Raw genomic sequence first — 17,605 nt, forward strand, 5'->3', positions numbered from 1 at the left:
CGCTATAGGCTAATGGAAGGCAAAGCCATTAAGGAAATGAAAGGAATGCCTACTCGTATTATTGTCTCCATTTGTCCCCCTGCAAGTTGGTTCTGATTTCAACTTGGTCTAATTGCGCCTTACACAATACAGACTACAGAGTAGCTGCTACAGAGTACCAAGGAATGTCGGGGAGGAGGAAGGTCGAGGGGAGACAGCGCAGGAAGGTGTGGGGTCACTGAGTCCCTGCCTCTGAGCTCCACTCTCTGGAAAGACCCCCAGACTGGAAAGGAGAGGGTTAGTGGATGACTGGGTTATAGTTGGCGGGGTTAGAAGAGGAGGAGGAGAAGAAGGAAGATAGATTGTACTGTAGCTAGCCTATAGCGGTTGACTGAATTAACACAGAAAAGTAGAGCGAACGCTGAGAGAAGAGAATGTATGGACAAGCTTTCCACAGGCTTCATTTTCAAGCTTTACTTTAAGTAGCCATAGAGACGGAGGCAAAGTCCTACCGGGAAGATGAAATGCCACGTACAGTGGGGAACCTCTAACTCAATGCATTATTCAGCAGCCGTAGGGACGGCTTTGATTTTCTTTTCCTATCTCGCTTTTTTCCAGGGCACCATCTTATGATTGAGCGAAAGTGGAAACAAGTGTGGTGGCATGGGGAAAGAATACAACGATGCATTATTTAAAAGCTGACTTTATACCGTGTGCTTTCTCTCTCTCTCCACACACTTTTCAATAGCTGTTAGCTTCCAGTAATCAATATTAATATTCAATAGGTGCATTAATATGGAGTGACTTCTTTCTTTTGTTGAGTTATTTTTCCGAGATACTTTTTGTTGTTGCTTTCGGGCTGGCTGGGGGTTGGCTAAATGCTTGGTTTTGCGCGTTCATTCAGAGTTGTTGTCGGTGAAAACACTGTAAAACAACCACTAAAAAGCCTTCCAGAACTTTTTCGCCATCGTGTTAGCACCTGGAGCTCTGGTTTTGCTGTTCAAGTTATTCTGGACAGGATTGGTCAACTCCTCCAGGGACCTGTACTCAAACAGAGTGAAGATCGTGTGAAAAGCCACCACTCCTCTCTCTCTCTCTCTCTCTCTCTCTCTCTCTCTCTCTCTCTCTCTCTCTCTCTCTCACTCTCTCTCTCTCTCTTTTCTTTCTTTCTTTCTTATATATATATATATAGGTCCACCTACAGTGAAAGGTGTATGATACCCACCTGACAGTGTACATTACCACATAACAAGACCCAGTGCTAGCCTTGACGCTAAACCTTCTGCTTGTCTCTCTACAAATTATCTCTGCCTACAGCTAAACTACAGTACTGTCTATATACTGTATCTCAAAGTTCTTCTTCTTGATTGGTCCAAAGTTGTTTGCTTGTTTTATTTAGTGTGTCAACGTGCACTGTGCCAATAATGGCATGGCCCCACTGATTCTTTTGAACAGGACCTTCTAGCCAAGTTAACAGTGGGATACTCACTTGGACCGACACTGTAAGCAGGCAGGCTCTCCTCTCATTTAGAGTTGAGCTCTGACAATCCTCTTATTTTCCAACTGCAAAGGACAAAGAGCAGCGAAGGGTTGCACTGGGTCCTGGGGAGATGAAAATCTCTTGCAGATGCATTTTGCAATGTCGGATGAATACTGGGATAGAGCAGCCACCTTCACAGCCCTACCATGCCGAGTAGCACTGGCTGGCTGGCTGGCTCAGCCTAGCTGGCTAACTGGCTGCTGTGTCAAGTGATTTGTCATAACAATCTGCTCTTCGCCAGCATGAAAAAAACATTGGCACCCTATTCCCTATATAGTGCACTGGATCCTGCTCAGAAGTAGTGCACTACATAGTGAATAGGGTTTCATTTGGGATGTATCCCCCCCCCCCTCTGTTCTACACTCTGTTCTCCCTGGTGCCCTGCATGAGTCAGGTTTCAGACACAAAGCCAATGATGCTACACACTGCTGGCAGACAAGGCGTCACGGACAACAATGGCAGCACAGTAGGAGTGGAATTACACCAGTAGCCTACTTACTATTTCATTTAACTTTCCATGCATTTTCCACCACCACAACCCAACCTTTGTTACTGTAGATGTACCTATCTGTGCATATCTGAATGGGTGGTGTGTGTGTGCGTGTCTATTCCAGAAAGCGGACCTGGCCGTAGCGGGGCTCACCATCACCGCAGAGAGGGAGAAGGTTATCGATTTCTCCAAGCCTTTTATGACTCTGGGAATCAGCATCATGTACCGTGTGCACTTGGTAAGACTAACCTCTGACCTCTCCGACCCTTACAAAACAACCTGGCTGACCCCTGAACCCTACAAACAGCTAGCGACCAATCATCAGCCTCTGTCTGGGAGCCCGTTCAGCCCCTTCTCCTCCTCCCACTACATCCCTCTCCTCTCTCTACCTCTGCCAGAGTAACAGATGGTGTGCTCTGCTCCGTGTTATGCGGGTGTGAATCGACCTGATAAATGGACTTCTTTCATTCCCATTCCCACTTCTTCTCTGTTTGTGACTGAGATCTAATTCGCACCAATAATAGCCCTGACCCCTGCGTATAGAACAAGACCCAGGCAACAGTTGTGGAAATTCAATACGATTGTCTCTGTGTTTTAACACCAGCCAACCATTAATCAAAGGCCTTCCCCCAAACCTAAGCTGACACACTGGTCTCTCCACTGGCCACCGGCCGGATGGAGCCGCTTTGGACCAAGCGGCGGCGTGTAAAAACATTAATGTGGCGTCCCAGTAGAGCGTTTACTCACAGCCGCCCCTGTCCTTCCTGTCCGTCCCCCCCCCCCCCCCCGTCTGCGTCCCTCCCCTTTCCTTGGTGCTAATAGGTGCAGCTGCCAGGAGAAAGGCTCCATTGGACCAACAGTTGGTTGAATGAATCGATAGCAGCAGGTGCAGTGTTAAGTGGGCTGCCATATCACCTCTGCGGCAGGCTGCTACTGCTGACGCGTTGGAACGTGCTCATTGGTGTGTTCCTTCGAGCTGACGCGGCGTGGAGGAGGAAAGGAGAAGCCCACACACATTGCAGCTCAATATTGACACATACACTCCCACTGTCCTAACCAGGCGGGCACAGACAAGAGGGACAGGGAGGGGGGAAGGATAGAGGGATGGGATGAAGAGCATGCGTAAGGTAACTGGCAGGGAGAGATGTGGAGCCTCGACCGCTTAAGGTCAGGAGTGAAGGGCGGAAGAAACTAACTACAAAGAGTGAGAGTCTGCTGCACTGATTTCATTCTTGACTCTCTGTCTATCTGTCTGGAGTCTTTACACAGTACCCGTCCCTGGTGTCTCCTTCTCTCTTCATCTCTCTACCCAGGACTCACTCCCTCCCAGCGCCCCTTGGCAATCTCTTCGGTCTCCACAGGATCCAGCGCCACCATTCAATATTAGAATTTCTGTGACTGCACTTGTTTAGGTTTAATCCACTAGCTATGGATTTCTGATGCTGTGATTTCTACAAGGGCCCCGCTACTTATTTCAGACTTTAATTGAAATTCTCAGCCTGGTCAATAACAATGGAAAATGGAGAAAAATAGAGAAGCCCGTTGAGGTTTAATTACCTGCTGCATGGCTGTAGAATTGGCCTAATACCAGGGCCGGAGTACCGAATGGGCATGCATGTGCCCCTGGAGGTAGATGTCCCGGGGCCCCAAATGCGTTAGTCTGGCCCTGCCTACTACTGTTTAATCTCTTTCTGTCCACAGTGCACCCCAACTGTGTGTGTGTGTGTGTGTGTGTGTGTGTGTGTGTGTGTGTGTGTGTGTGTGTGTGTGTGTGTGTGTGTGTGTGCGTGCGTGCGTGCGTGCGTGCGTGCGTGCGTGCGTGCGTGCGTGCGTGCGTGCGTGCGTGCGTGCGTGTGTTCTTAATCTCTTTTTGCTTATCTTGAAAATTCTGAAAAATACTGGTTTTATAAAGTGTTTTGGGATGGTCCTCTTTTGATTACCCTTCAAGTCCTTCATGTCTCCATGTTGGAGTATACTCCGAGACAGACCACTCCACCAATCTGTACACTTGTTTCATCAAACACCCTTTCTCATAATCCCCTACTTCTATGTTCTGAGCACATCTTTCCACCAGTCCCTCCTTTCTAGTAGTAGTATTAAAGACAGAAACAGACAGAGAGATCAAAAGAGAGAAATGGAGAGAGAGAGAGAGAGAGAAAGAGTATTGAGGGTTGCGTATGGAGATTAGAAACCTAATTAGACCCACAAGTTAATTAGAGGGTTGGTATAGAGGGGAGTGGTGTCACAAGCTGCCCTGTGGGAGTGTGGCACTGGGATCCTGATTGTGTGTGTCTGTCCCCCTCCAATCTCGCCCCAAGCTCCATCTTCCCCGCCTGCCCTCTCCCTCTCAGCTGCCCCAGACATCCTGCGAGAGAGAGCACTGAGGGAATCTGGGACGGCAGGCCAATCAGCAGTCCCCCCCCCCCCCCTCACCACATAAACAGAACACCTCCACCTCCGTAGTCACAGAGACCGTAATAACAGCGATGTGAGTGGCGGACCACAAATAGGCATGCATCTCTCAAGGGGGCTGGTGTTTGAAAAAAAAAAATGTGTGTTTCTGTAGTGCAGTCACACCTCCCTCCCAGGTTGAATGCGTGGGGAATGACAATAAGGGGAGGGAGGAAGACATGTTGGTGAAATCCTTGAACGTGACCTCGCTCACTAAAGGCAAAGACAGTACAGTATGAAGATAGGAAGAAACTGCTTCTCCAATAGAAATCCCCGATCACACTTGTAGGCAATGTCATGTGGACATTGTCATGTGGACATTGGCTAGCTAAGCTCACGCGCAGCAACACGTCATCAGGTCTAACGGTCGTCCCGTTTCGAACTGCACTTGTGCTGGCCGTCAAATCAAAAGGCATTCCTTTGATATAAAGTTGTTTTTGACAAAAAATTAAAACGTGTCAGTTTGTCGCTTTCAAGAGGTTGGAGTAATAACAAGTTCAACTACTTAAGACATTGGCTCGAATCTTAGGTTGTGCCATTAGATTTTGAGAAATGTAACAGCTAAGGATGAAGTTTTCACTTCTCTCATTGGCTTCTCAAACCCCAGCCTGGTCTGCTTCCTAAGCGTTCCCGGAAGTCTCGCGATGTTGCGCCTCTGGGTTTAGAAACTCCGTGCTGAAGGTCTTATATCCCGCCACTTAACACAAAGTGGTGCCCACGGGGAGAGGGGTTTGTTTAACGCTTCATTTCTGATTGTTTGGATTTGCTTGTAAAACCAACATGGGCAATGAGGCAGTTGTCACAACCGGCGCCTCCCCCGGTTCTCTATTTGATGGGATGATGATGATAATTACACTCTATAAAGGCTCATGTCCAATAAAGACCTTCCTATCCAGTCAGAGTGCCATGCATGCGTGGATACAGCCATGAATACAGTCAGAGACCTGTTGTACAGTGCAGAGCCCGTAGTCAAGTGGTCACAGTCCTGGGGGGAAAAATTGAGCCATTACATATTATAATCCGCTTAATAAATCATAGGCGCATACTTGCATATAACAAGTAATAAACCAGTATACGTGCAGGCTTCAAGTAAAGTTTTACCAAAAAAATCCCTGTTGTGCTCGTAGCTGCCTTCACCGGTCGTGATGCCCACCTTGACTACAGATCAGTGCGGATGACTGGCACCTCAGAGAGCTTCCTGACAGCATGAGGGGGCTCTCTCTCCTATTTGAGAAGAAATCAACTCTACCATCAACGTCCCTGTGCTTCCCATTCTATTCGTTTCCCTCTGCTGGTCTTATTAGGTTCTTTCCCTCTTTCTATCCCTCTCTCTCCCCCTCCCTCTCTCACTCTCTCGCTCTCTCTTCTCTCTATCGTTCTTCCCACACCTGTTCCCGATCCTTTCCCTGATTAGAGTCCCTATTTCTTCCTTTGTGTTCCGTTCCTGTCCTGTCGGTTCCTTGTCTAGAATTCACCGTGCTGTGTTTGTGTATCGCCCTGTCGTGTCGTGTTTTCCTCAGATGCTGCGTGGTGAGCAGGTGTCTGAGTCTGTCTGGTTCAAGTGCCTTCCCGAGGCAACCTGCTGTTCACCTGCTGTTCAAGATCGAGTCTCCAGTTTGTCCTCGTCATTTCGAGTGAAAGTTGTGTTTTTTGTTTGTATTTACTTTACTGGATTAAAGACTCTGTTTTCGCCAAGTCGCTTTTGGGTCCTCTTTCACCTGCATGACAGAAGGAACCGACCAAGGAATGGACCCAGCGACTTCAGACGCTCGTTACACTGCCGTCGAGATCCAAGGAGCCATGCTCGGCAGACACGAGCAGGAATTGTCTGCTGCTCGCCATGCCGTGTGGAGAACCTGGCCGCTCAGGTTTCCGACCTCTCTGGACAGTTCCAGAGTCTACGTCTCGTGCCACCTGTTACTTCCTGGCCTGCCGAGCCTCCAGAACCTAGGGTTAATAACCCACCTTGCTACTCCGGGCAGCCCACTGAGTGCCGCTCCTTTCTCACGCAGTGTGAGATTGTGTTCTCTCTCCAACCCAACACATACTCTAGAGAGAGAGCTCGGGTTGCTTACGTCATTTCACTCCTTACTGGCCGGGCTCGAGAATGGGGCACAGCTATCTGGGAGGCAAGGGCTGATTGCTCTAACAAGTTCCAGAACTTTAAAGAGGAGATGATTCGGGTTTTTGACCGTTCAGTTTTTGGTAGGGAGGCTTCTAGGGCCCTGGCTTCCTTATGCCAAGGTGAACGGTCCATAACGGATTATTCTATTGAGTTTCGCACTCTTGCTGCCTCTAGTGAGTGGAACGAGCCGGCGCTGCTCGCTCGTTTTCTGGAGGGACTCCACGCAGTGGTTAAGGATGAGATTCTCTCTCCGGGAGGTTCCTTCAGATGTGGACTCTTTGATTGCTCTCGCCATCCGCATAGAACGACGGGTAGATCTTCGTCACCGGGCTCGTGGAAGAGAGCTCGCATCAACGGTGTTTCCCTGCTCCGCATCGCAACCATCTCCCTCCTCTGGCTCAGAGTCTGAGCCCATGCAGCTGGGAGGGATTCGCATCTCGACTAAGGAGAGGGAACGGAGGATCACCAACCGCCTGTGCCTCTATTGCGGAGTTGCTGGACATTTTGTTAATTCATGTCCAGTAAAAGCCAGAGCTCATCTGTAAGCGGAGGGCTACAGGTGAGCGCAACTACTCAAGTCTCTCCATCAAGATCCTGTACTACTTTGTCGGTCCATCTACGCTGGACCGGTTCGGGTGCTACATGTAGTGCCTTGATAGACTCTGGGGCTGAGGGTTGTTTCATGGACGAAGCATGGGTTCGGAAACATGACATTCCTTTCAGAGAGTTAGAGAAGCCTACGCCCATGTTCGCCTTAGATGGTAGTCATCTTCCCAGTATCAGATTTGAGACACTACCTTTAACCCTCACAGTATCTGGTAACCACAGTGAGACTATTTCTTTTTTGATTTTTCGTTCACCGTTTACACCTGTTGTTTTGGGTCATCCCTGGCTAGTATGTCATAATCCTTCTATTAATTGGTCTAGTAATTCTATCCTATCCTGGAACGTTTCTTGTCATGTGAAGTGTTTAATGTCTGCCATCCCTCCCGTTTCTTCTGTCCCTACTTCTCAGGAGGAACCTGGCGATTTGACAGGAGTGCCGGAGGAATATCATGATCTGCGCACGGTCTTCAGTCGGTCCCGAGCCAACTCCCTTCCTCCTCACCGGTCGTATGATTGTAGTATTGATCTCCTTCCGGGGACCACTCCTCCTCGGGGTAGACTATACTCTCTGTCGGCTCCCGAACGTAAGGCTCTCGAGGATTATTTGTCTGTGTCTCTTGACGCCGGTACCATAGTGCCTTCTTCCTCTCCGGCCGGGGCGGGGTTCTTTTTTAAAGAAGAAGGACGGTACTCTGCGCCCCTGCGTGGATTATCGAGGCTGAATGACATAACGGTTAAGAATCGTTATCCGCTTCCCCTTATGTCATCAGCCTTCGAGATTCTGCAGGGAGCCAGGTGCTTTACTAAGTTGGACCTTCGTAACGCTTACCATCTCGTGCGCATCAGAGAGGGGGACGAGTGGAAAACGGCGTTTAACACTCCGTTAGGGCATTTTGAGTACCGGGTTCTGCCGTTTGGTCTCGCCAATGCGCCAGCTGTTTTTCAGGCATTAGTTAATGATGTTCTGAGAGACATGCTGAACATCTTTGTTTTTGTCTATCTTGACGATATCCTGATTTTTCTCCGTCACTCGAGATTCATGTTCAGCACGTTCGACGTGTTCTACAGCGCCTTTTAGAGAATTGTCTCTACGTAAAGTCTGAGAAGTGCTCTTTTCATGTCTCCTCCGTTACTTTTCTCGGTTCCGTTATTTCCGCTGAAGGCATTCAGATGGATTCCGCTAAGGTCCAAGCTGTCAGTGATTGGCCCGTTCCAAGGTCACGTGTCGAGTTGCAGCGCTTTTTAGGTTTCGCTAATTTCTATCGGCGTTTCATTCGTAATTTCGGTCAAGTTGCTGCCCCTCTCACAGCTCTTACTTCTGTCAAGACGTGTTTTAAGTGGTCCGGTTCCGCCCAGGGAGCTTTTGATCTTCTAAAAGAACGTTTTACGTCCGCTCCTATCCTCGTTACTCCTGACGTCACTAGACAATTCATTGTCGAGGTTGGCCTTCAGAGGTAGGCGTGGGAGCCATTCTATCCCAGCGCTTCCAGTCTGACGATAAGGTTCATCCTTGCGCTTATTTTCTCATCGCCTGTCGCCATCTGAGCGCAACTATGATGTGGGTAACCGTGAACTGCTCGCCATCCGCTTAGCCCTAGGCGAATGGCGACAGTGGTTGGAGGGCGACCGTTCCTTTTGTCGTTTGGACAGACCATAAGAACCTTGAGTACATCCGTTCTGCCAAACGACTTAATGCCCGTCAAGCTCGTTGGGCGTTGTTTTTCGCTCGTTTCGAGTTTGTGATTTCTTACCGTCCGGGTAGCAAGAACACCAAGCCTGATGCCTTATCCCGTCTGTTTAGTTCTTCTGTGGCTTCTACTGATCCCGAGGGGATTCTTCCTTATGGGCGTGTTGTCGGGTTAACAGTCTGGGGAATTGAAAGACAGGTTAAGCAAGCACTCACGCACACTGCGTCGCCGCGCGCTTGTCCTAGTAACCTCCTTTTCGTTCCTGTTTCCACTCGTCTGGCTGTTCTTCAGTGGGCTCACTCTGCCAAGTTAGCTGGTCATCCCGGTGTTCGAGGCACTCTTGCGTCTATTCGCCAGCGCTTTTGGTGGCCGACTCAGGAGCGTGACACGCGCCGTTTCGTGGCTGCTTGTTCGGACTGCGCGCAGACTAAGTCGGGTAACTCTCCTCCTGCCGGTCGTCTCAGACCGCTCCCCATTCCTTCTCGACCATGGTCTCACATCGCCCTAGACTTCATTACCGGTCTGCCTTTGTCTGCGGGGAAGACTGTGATTCTTACGGTTGTCGATAGGTTCTCTAAGGCGGCACATTTCATTCCCCTCGCTAAACTTCCTTCCGCTAAGGAGACGGCACAAATCATTATCGAGAATGTATTCAGAATTCATGGCCTCCCGTTAGACGCCGTTTCAGACAGAGGCCCGCAATTCACGTCACAGTTTTGGAGGGAGTTCTGTCGTTTGATTGGTGCGTCCGTCAGTCTCTCTTCCGGGTTTCATCCCCAGTCTAACGGTCAAGCAGAGAGGGCCAATCAGACGATTGGTCGCATACTACGCAGCCTTTCTTTCAGAAACCCTGCGTCTTGGGCAGAACAGCTCCCCTGGGCAGAATACGCTCACAATTCGCTTCCTTCGTCTGCTACCGGGTTATCTCCGTTTCAGAGTAGTCTGGGTTACCAGCCTCCTCTGTTCTCATCCCAGCTTGCCGAGTCCAGCGTTCCCTCCGCTCAAGCGTTTGTCCAACGTTGTGAGCGCACCTGGAGGAGGGTGAGGTCTGCACTTTGCCGTTACAGGGCACAGACTGTGAGCCGCCAATAAACGCAGGATTAAGAGTCCAAGGTATTGTTGCGGCCAGAGAGTGTGGCTTTCCACTCGCAACCTTCCTCTTACGACAGCTTCTCGTAAGTTGACTCCGCGGTTCATTGGTCCGTTCCGTGTCTCCCAGGTCGTCAATCCTGTCGCTGTGCGACTGCTTCTTCCTTCCGACATCTTCGTCGCGTCCATCCTGTCTTCCATGTCTCCTGTGTTAAGCCCTTTCTTCGCACCCCCGTTCGTCTTCCCTCCCCCCCTCCCGTCCTTGTCGAGCGCGCACCTATTTACAAGGTACATAAGATCATGGACATGCGTTCTCGGGGACGGGGTCACCAATACTTAGTGGATTGGGAGGGTTACGGTCCTGAGGAGAGGAGTTGGGTTCCGTCTCGGGACGTGCTGGACCGTTCACTCATTGATGATTTCCTCCGTTGCCGCCAGGATTCCTCCTCGAGTGCGCCAGGAGGCGCTCGGTGAGTGGGGGGGTACTGTCATGTTTTGTCATTTATTATCTTGTCTTGTCCCTGTGCTTCCCATTCTATTCGTTTCCCTCTGCTGGTCTTATTAGGTTCTTTCCCTCTTTCTATCCCTCTCTCTCCCCCTCCCTCTCTCACTCTCGCTCTCTCTTCTCTCTATCGTTCCGTTCCTGCTCCCAGCTGTTCCTATTCCCTAATCAATCATTTAGTCTTCCCACCTGTTCCCGATCCTTTCCCCTGATTAGAGTCCCTATTTCTTCCTTTGTGTTCCGTTCCTGTCCTGTCGGTTCCTTGTCTAGAATTCACCGTGCTGTGTTTGTGTATCGCCCTGTCGTGTCGTGTTTTCCTCAGATGCTGCGTGGTGAGCAGGTGTCTGAGTCTGTCTGGTTCAAGTGCCTTCCCGAGGCAACCTGCTGTTCACCTGCTGTTCAAGATCGAGTTGTTTTTTGTTTGTATTTACTTTACTGGATTAAAGACTCTAGGCAACTTTTTCCATTACTTCAGTTGTGGCTATGTTTTTGTTCTTATGTACCAACGTTACTTCTTGAAAGTTGAGCTCACTTCATAGTGTTATTGTATATCACACAGCCCAATGCCCTCTCTACCTCCTTAAACATTCATATCACAGTAGAGATTAGTGAACAGCATGTCCTCTCTCTCTCTCTCTCTCTCTCTCTCTCTCTCTCTCTCTCTCTCTCTCTCTCTCTCTCTCTCTCTCTCTCTCTCTCTCTCTCCCTCCATCCATCCCCCCTCTCTCTCTGATCTTTTCACTACACCATCTGCTGGTGTTGTGCTGCTTCCTCAACAGCTCTGCTCTTTCTTAATGGTCTCTTAGTGGCAACTAAACAGGGAATTAAATGGAGTAGCGCTGTAAACAAAACGCTCACCTCACTTGGCACCAGATTGGATCGTGTCAGCACAACCCTCACCTAGTTACTTTTTGCCGTGTGGTTTCTTATTTTGCAGGAGTTGTCGCTGCATTGCGCTGTTATAGGCATGACGTTTTACTGTACGTCCTGCCTTTGTAACGGAGGTGGTTTTACAATGCCTCGGCGTTAACTCAGTGGGCTAAGACAGTCTTGTCTTAGGAGACCCGGGTTTGAACCTGGCGGTCACATCCTCAAAGAAGATTCACACACACACTACCCTTTCTCGTTTCAAGACTCTCTCTGACACTATAATGGCCTCTGACCAGTTTGAGTACCATTACAGAGTCCCTTATCAGAGAATACATTGATGCTGGCACCATAAATGGATCATTTTCAGAAGGGAGGCCACCATCAGCTGGTAGCATTAGGCTCTTCAGACAGTCCTAATTCTCCCTACTGTAATTAGAAATCTCCAGCTCCACTCCTATGTTGCTCAATTACACTAATATGGGAGTGATTACAGACACATTAATGAATATCCGGCCTCATCCAGGCCTAATTACGCATTAATTCATCATTTAGAATGGTTTATGACCTTTAAATCCTATCCGCTCGCCGCACACAAAATATATTTTTTAGGGGGGGGGGGCATTTGTATTGGATGTATGTTGTATGGCTTATTATCAAGGGGATTGTCATTTTGGTGAATTGATGATACATGTTACATATCAGATGTGTTAAGTGTTACACAGTGTTACATATCACTGTGTTAAGAATATGTCATAAGAATAGGCCTACTCTTACAATAAGCTGTTTGATCACTTAAAGTTAATCCGATAATCTACAAAGCTGTGCTGTTGCCCCTAAAAACACCAGGTCCTTCCTTACAGTTCTTGTCTTTGATGGGCTGGACTGCTTTGAGTTTCTCCATCTCCATTGAAGATAATGTAATTGCCCCTAGCTACTGCGCTAGCCTTCTGCGGTCAAATTCAACCATGCATTTTCCCACAGCTCTATTTCAGACATAATTGGTTTCATTGTGTGGACAATGGCCATCGGTGCTAGATAATTAAGCAGTATGAATTAGCTCTATACAAAGCTCAGGCTGATAAATCTCCCAATAGTAAATCTAGACCTGAGGCATATAGCTCCATGTCTCGGAGTCTCAGTCCGAGAAAACACAGGAACCCTTGGTCATACAGATGTATTTGTTTAGGGTGTATCTGTGTATATGTAATGCAGCTAACCACCTCTCTCTCTCTCTCTCTCTCTCTCTCTCTCTCTCTCTCTCTCTCTCTCTCTCTCTCTCTCTCTCTCTCTCTCTCTCCGTGTGTATGTGTGTGTGTGTTGTAGGGGCGCAGACCTGGCTACTTCTCCTTCCTAGACCCTTTCTCCCCTGGGGTGTGGCTCTTCATGCTGCTAGCCTACCTGGCAGTCAGCTGTGTGCTCTTTCTGGTTGCCAGGTGCGTCCTCCAACTCCTCTCAGCTCCACATTGACATCTGCTGGTGCTTTGGAGGAACTTACATGTCGTATTCAGTACAACTCTGCACTATGTGTTGCGTCCCAATAGTCTCTCCTTTCTCCCGAGTTGTGCACTTGTTCATGGATTTGAAAGGAAATGACTGGTATACGGGAATTCCCTATAGCCCATGGAGTAGTGAACGAGTGCACACTTCAGGAGGAAGGAGAGATTATTTGGGTAGCAGGCCACAACCCCTTGATGTCATAATGTATGTATGTATTTATTGTGTAAATAAGTCATTTCATTTCTGTGAAAAAAGAGTGTGGGGGGGGGGCACCTTTCTCAAGTTGATGGAAGTGGAATCATCTTGATTACATGTTGATGTCATGTGACTGTACATGAAAAAAACATTTGGTACATTTGGTACATTTAAAAAGCAACAATACAAGAAAACAACCTCCCACTGAAAAGTGACAGCGACAACAGCTGTAATGAGACATTCTGAGAGGAGGGGTTGCCAAAGGTCAAATCAAATCAAATGTATTTATATAGCCCTTCGTACATCAGCTGATATCTCAAAGTGCTGTACAGAAACCCAGCCTAAAACCCCAAACAGCAAGCAATGCACTCATTTGTATGTTGAAGGAAGCTTAATACAGTGTTCCCCTTGTACTGCATTGTGTTTTCCCCTTGAAGATTTGCCTGTGGTCGAAGCATGCTTTAAATTAATTACAGGTTTTTAGAACTTGGATCATCCTACAAACACAGTAATATACCGGAAGCTGTCATGGCAGCTCAATGGTCTGCTCACAGCAGACTGCAGCAGGTGTATGGGAGCGTATACCAGCTGACCCAGGGGGACTAAAAACCACGTTACACCACCTCATGGGATTCAAGATTACTTTGTGCTTCGCTGACTGTTTCAGTTGTTGTTTCCCCCCTCTAATTTCTCTCACTGTGTGCCTGCGTTCATGTCTGTGTGTCTGTGTGTCTGTGTGTCTGCGTGTCTGTTTAGACTCACCCCCTACGAGTGGTACAATCCCCACCCCTGCTTGAAGGGGCGCTGTAACCTCCTCATCAACCAATACTCGCTGGGCAACAGTTTCTGGTTCCCCGTGGGGGGGTTCATGCAGCAGGGGTCCACCATCGCCCCCCGCGCCCTCTCCACGCGCTGCGTCAGTGGAGTATGGTGAGTACAATAAAAAAATGATTCTCACTTTGTCCTTCCCAGCACAGTTCCAGCAACTACGGTGGATGTATAACCAAGGTCCCGCTCGGTTTGGCGCAGTAGTGTGGAAAAGGGTAATAGTGTACTCACTCAGTCACACTTAGACACTTGTATGCATACTGCATATGTATCCGTCTCGAAGCTTCCACACTACCTTGAAGACCTGAACCGTACTTGTAGCCCGTGGCCTTTGACCTCTCTACTGCGGTTTCAGGGATATCAAAGTAACATTTTGATCATGTAATTTGTGTGCCGCTGCTCCAATTAGCCTGCCATCTTGGCCCTGAGTATTTCCTATTCAGGTCACGTGGTCATGGAAAACGCAGCGTCTGATACTATACCTGATACCGTGCCGCCGAGATAGTCTGTGTGTGAGTCTATACCTGGTAAGCTATAAAAACAAAGAGTAGCACACTGTATATGTATAACCTTAACATTCATTTATTGGGTAAGAAAACACCAACGTTTCAGCGTCACTGTGCCATCTTCAGGGTGACAGAAGGCACATTATACCTGGTAGACACTGAGGTATTCTGTGTGAGTCTATAGCTGATACTGTACCTCTGAGGTGGTCTGTGTGAGTCTATAGCTGATACTGTACCTCTGAGGTAGTCTGTGTGAGTCTATAGCTGATACTGTACCTCTACGGTAGTCTGTGTGAGTCTATAGCTGATACTGTACCTCTGAAGTAGTCTGTGTGAGTCTATAGCTGATACTGTACCTCTGAGGTAGTCTGTGTGAGTCTATAGCTGATACTGTACCTCTGAGGTAGTCTGTGTGAGTCTATAGCTGATACTGTACCTCTAAGGTAGTCTGTGTGAGTCTATAGCTGATACTGTACCTCTGAGGTAGTCTGTGTGAGTCTATAGCTGATACTGTACCTCTGAGGTAGTCTGTGTGAGTCTATAGCTGATACTGTACCTCTAAGGTAGTCTGTGTGAGTCTATAGCTGATACTGTACCTCTAAGGTAGTCTGTGTGAGTCTATAGCTGATACTGTACCTCTAAGGTAGTCTGTGTGAGTCTATAGCTGATACTGTACCTCTGAGGTAGTCTGTGTGAGTCTATAGCTGATACTGTACCTCTGAGGTAGTCTGTGTGAGTCTATAGCTGATACTGTACCTCTGAGGTAGTCTGTGTGAGTCTATAGCTGATACTGTACCTCTGAGGTAGTCTGTGTGAGTCTATAGCTGATACTGTACCTCTGAGGTAGTCTGTGTGAGTCTATAGCTGATACTGTACCTCTAAGGTAGTCTGTGTGAGTCTATAGCTGATACTGTACCTCTGAGGTAGTCTGTGTGAGTCTATAGCTGATACTGTACCTCTGAGGTGGTCCCAGTCGGTACGTCTGACTGCTGCTCCCGCTGTCCCTCCAGGTGGGCGTTCACCCTGATCATCATCTCGTCCTACACGGCCAACCTGGCTGCCTTCCTCACTGTCCAGAGGATGGAGGTGCCCATTGAGTCAGTGGACGACCTGGCTGACCAGACGGCCATCGAGTACGGCACCATGCACGGGGGCTCCACCATGACCTTCTTCCAGGTGAAGGGCACACACATACCACACACACGGCCCCCTCCACCATAATAGATGACCTGTCACTGATCTTATCTTAGACCCTGTCACCTCACTGTCTGTCCCCCTCTCCGTCTCCACTGACCATGACTTATCTGTTTCCTGTCTGATTGTCAATATCCTCTTCCCCCTGAAGGAAAGCTCAGTGCTGTACCTGGAGAGATAGGCAGTGTGGGTCAGCCACTGACTTTCCCCGTCTGTCTATGTAGTTGGACACAAAGCAGGGTTTCACCTGTCAAAGAGAAAGAGAGGGGGGGGGAGAAAGACAGAGAGAGGGACCAAGAGAGAAAGACAGAGACAAAGACAGAAAGAAAGAGGGAGAATCAGAGAGAGAGTGAGCTCCTCTCTCTCCTTTAGATTCCAATGAGGCCTCTTCTGTGCTCCAGAGCTCAAAGCATGCCCTCAGCCCTCAGATCAGACCATATTGGGCTCCCGAGTGGCACAGCAGTCTAAGGTACTGCATCTCAGTGCAAGAGGTGTCACTATAGTACCTGGTTTGAATCCAGGCTGTACCACATCCGGCTGTGATTGGGAGTCCCATAATGGCGGAGCACAATTGGCCCAGCATCGTCCGGATTTGGCTGGAGTAGGCCGTCATTGTAAATAAGTGACTATTTAACCGACTTGCCTAGTTAAATAAAGGTTCAATAAAAAATCTGACTGTGCTTCTATGACATGTCCCCCTATATCATAGAACTCGCGCTACCAGACGTACCAGCGCATGTGGAACTTCATGCACTCCAAGCAGCCCAGTGTGTTTGTGAAGAGCACGGAGGAGGGCATCGCCCGCGTGGTCAACTCCAACTATGCCTACCTGCTAGAGAGCACCATGAACGAGTACTACCGGCAGCGCAACTGTAACCTCACCCAGATAGGAGGTTTGCTGGACACCAAGGGCTACGGCATCGGCATGCCAGTGGGTAAGTGGTGAGAAGGGGATGGAGGAGAAGGAGGGGTGGGTGGGCAGGAGGAGAGAGTATCAATTGTAACCTCACCCGGATAGGCCTGTTGGAAACATCGGCATTGCAGTGGGTAAGAGAAGAGACATCATTTACACGACGCTAACTGTAGCGGGCATCTTTTTGCCAAATGTATGGGTTTTCTCTGTTCGCTGTCCTCAGTGCAGTGTTTATGAAAAGGAAATGCTGTCACTACCTCGGTTTCAAAGTCCATTAAAAGTGGAGCAAAGTGGAATGAGTGAAATTATTTAAAGCCACTCTTGGTATGGACTGGAGTTTGCTTGAATAATCTATATTTCATTGTTCAAAGTCAAACCAACAAATGCGTTGGTCTTTGTCCTTGAAAAGCGTTACCCAAACCGGTCCTCGGAAACCCCTAGCCTTACCACTTACCAGTATTTATTCAATTTGAGAAACACTGCCTCAGAATACAGTGTGGGATATGCAAATCATAGGTCATAGGAAGGTTACGTTGACACACTCACATATATAGACTAGCACTTCTTGTAAACTGCACTCATCATCATAATGCATAAAAACACATGCTACAGGAAACTTTCCAGGAATTGAAATATATGTTCACTCATTGACGAGATGGTCTTTGAAGGGCTGTGACCCTCTGTGCATTCGGCTGTTCCTCCTCAGGGTCAGTGTACCGGGATGAGTTTGACCTTGCCATCCTCAAGCTGCAAGAAGACAACCGTCTAGAGATCCTGAAGAGGAAATGGTGGGATGGTGGCAAGTGTCCAAAGGAGGAGGATCACCGTGCCAAAGGTGCCTTTACCCCTCCATCTTTCATTCTCTCTCTAGCCATCCATCCTTCCCCCTTTTCCTCCCCCTTTCATCTTACTCCCCCTATTTAGAATGGTTAAGTGTCAGGGTCACTGTGATGCTGACTGTGGTGTGTGGGCATGCGTGTGTGCTTAAATCCCAGCCCCTCGTGGCATGCTTGGACAGACTCGGGTGTAGGTGCAAGGTGGTGGCGCTGATATTTGGCAGTCACGTACACAGGATTGCAGTGCGTGGCCTCCAGATTGTGGGCCTGACAAAAACTAGGGCACAGCAATTGGC

The 17,605-nt window shown here is 48.6% G+C and overlaps 1 protein-coding gene across 1 annotated transcript in view; it reads left to right on the top strand.

Annotated features, from left to right (window-relative positions):
- The window catches only part of LOC124006128 (glutamate receptor ionotropic, kainate 4-like), a 427,028-nt gene that overhangs the window by 399,194 nt on the left and 10,229 nt on the right, over window positions 1-17,605 (top strand). Inside the window, exons 14-19 of the mRNA XM_046315921.1 lie at window positions 2,134-2,247; window positions 12,664-12,773; window positions 13,789-13,962; window positions 15,377-15,542; window positions 16,270-16,495; window positions 17,180-17,308. Coding sequence (XP_046171877.1) covers window positions 2,134-2,247; window positions 12,664-12,773; window positions 13,789-13,962; window positions 15,377-15,542; window positions 16,270-16,495; window positions 17,180-17,308 — 919 coding nt within the window. The remainder of the gene's footprint in view (window positions 1-2,133; window positions 2,248-12,663; window positions 12,774-13,788; window positions 13,963-15,376; window positions 15,543-16,269; window positions 16,496-17,179; window positions 17,309-17,605) is intronic.

This window comes from Oncorhynchus gorbuscha, linkage group LG19 (assembly GCF_021184085.1).
Source record: "Oncorhynchus gorbuscha isolate QuinsamMale2020 ecotype Even-year linkage group LG19, OgorEven_v1.0, whole genome shotgun sequence".
NCBI lineage: Eukaryota > Metazoa > Chordata > Actinopteri > Salmoniformes > Salmonidae > Oncorhynchus > Oncorhynchus gorbuscha.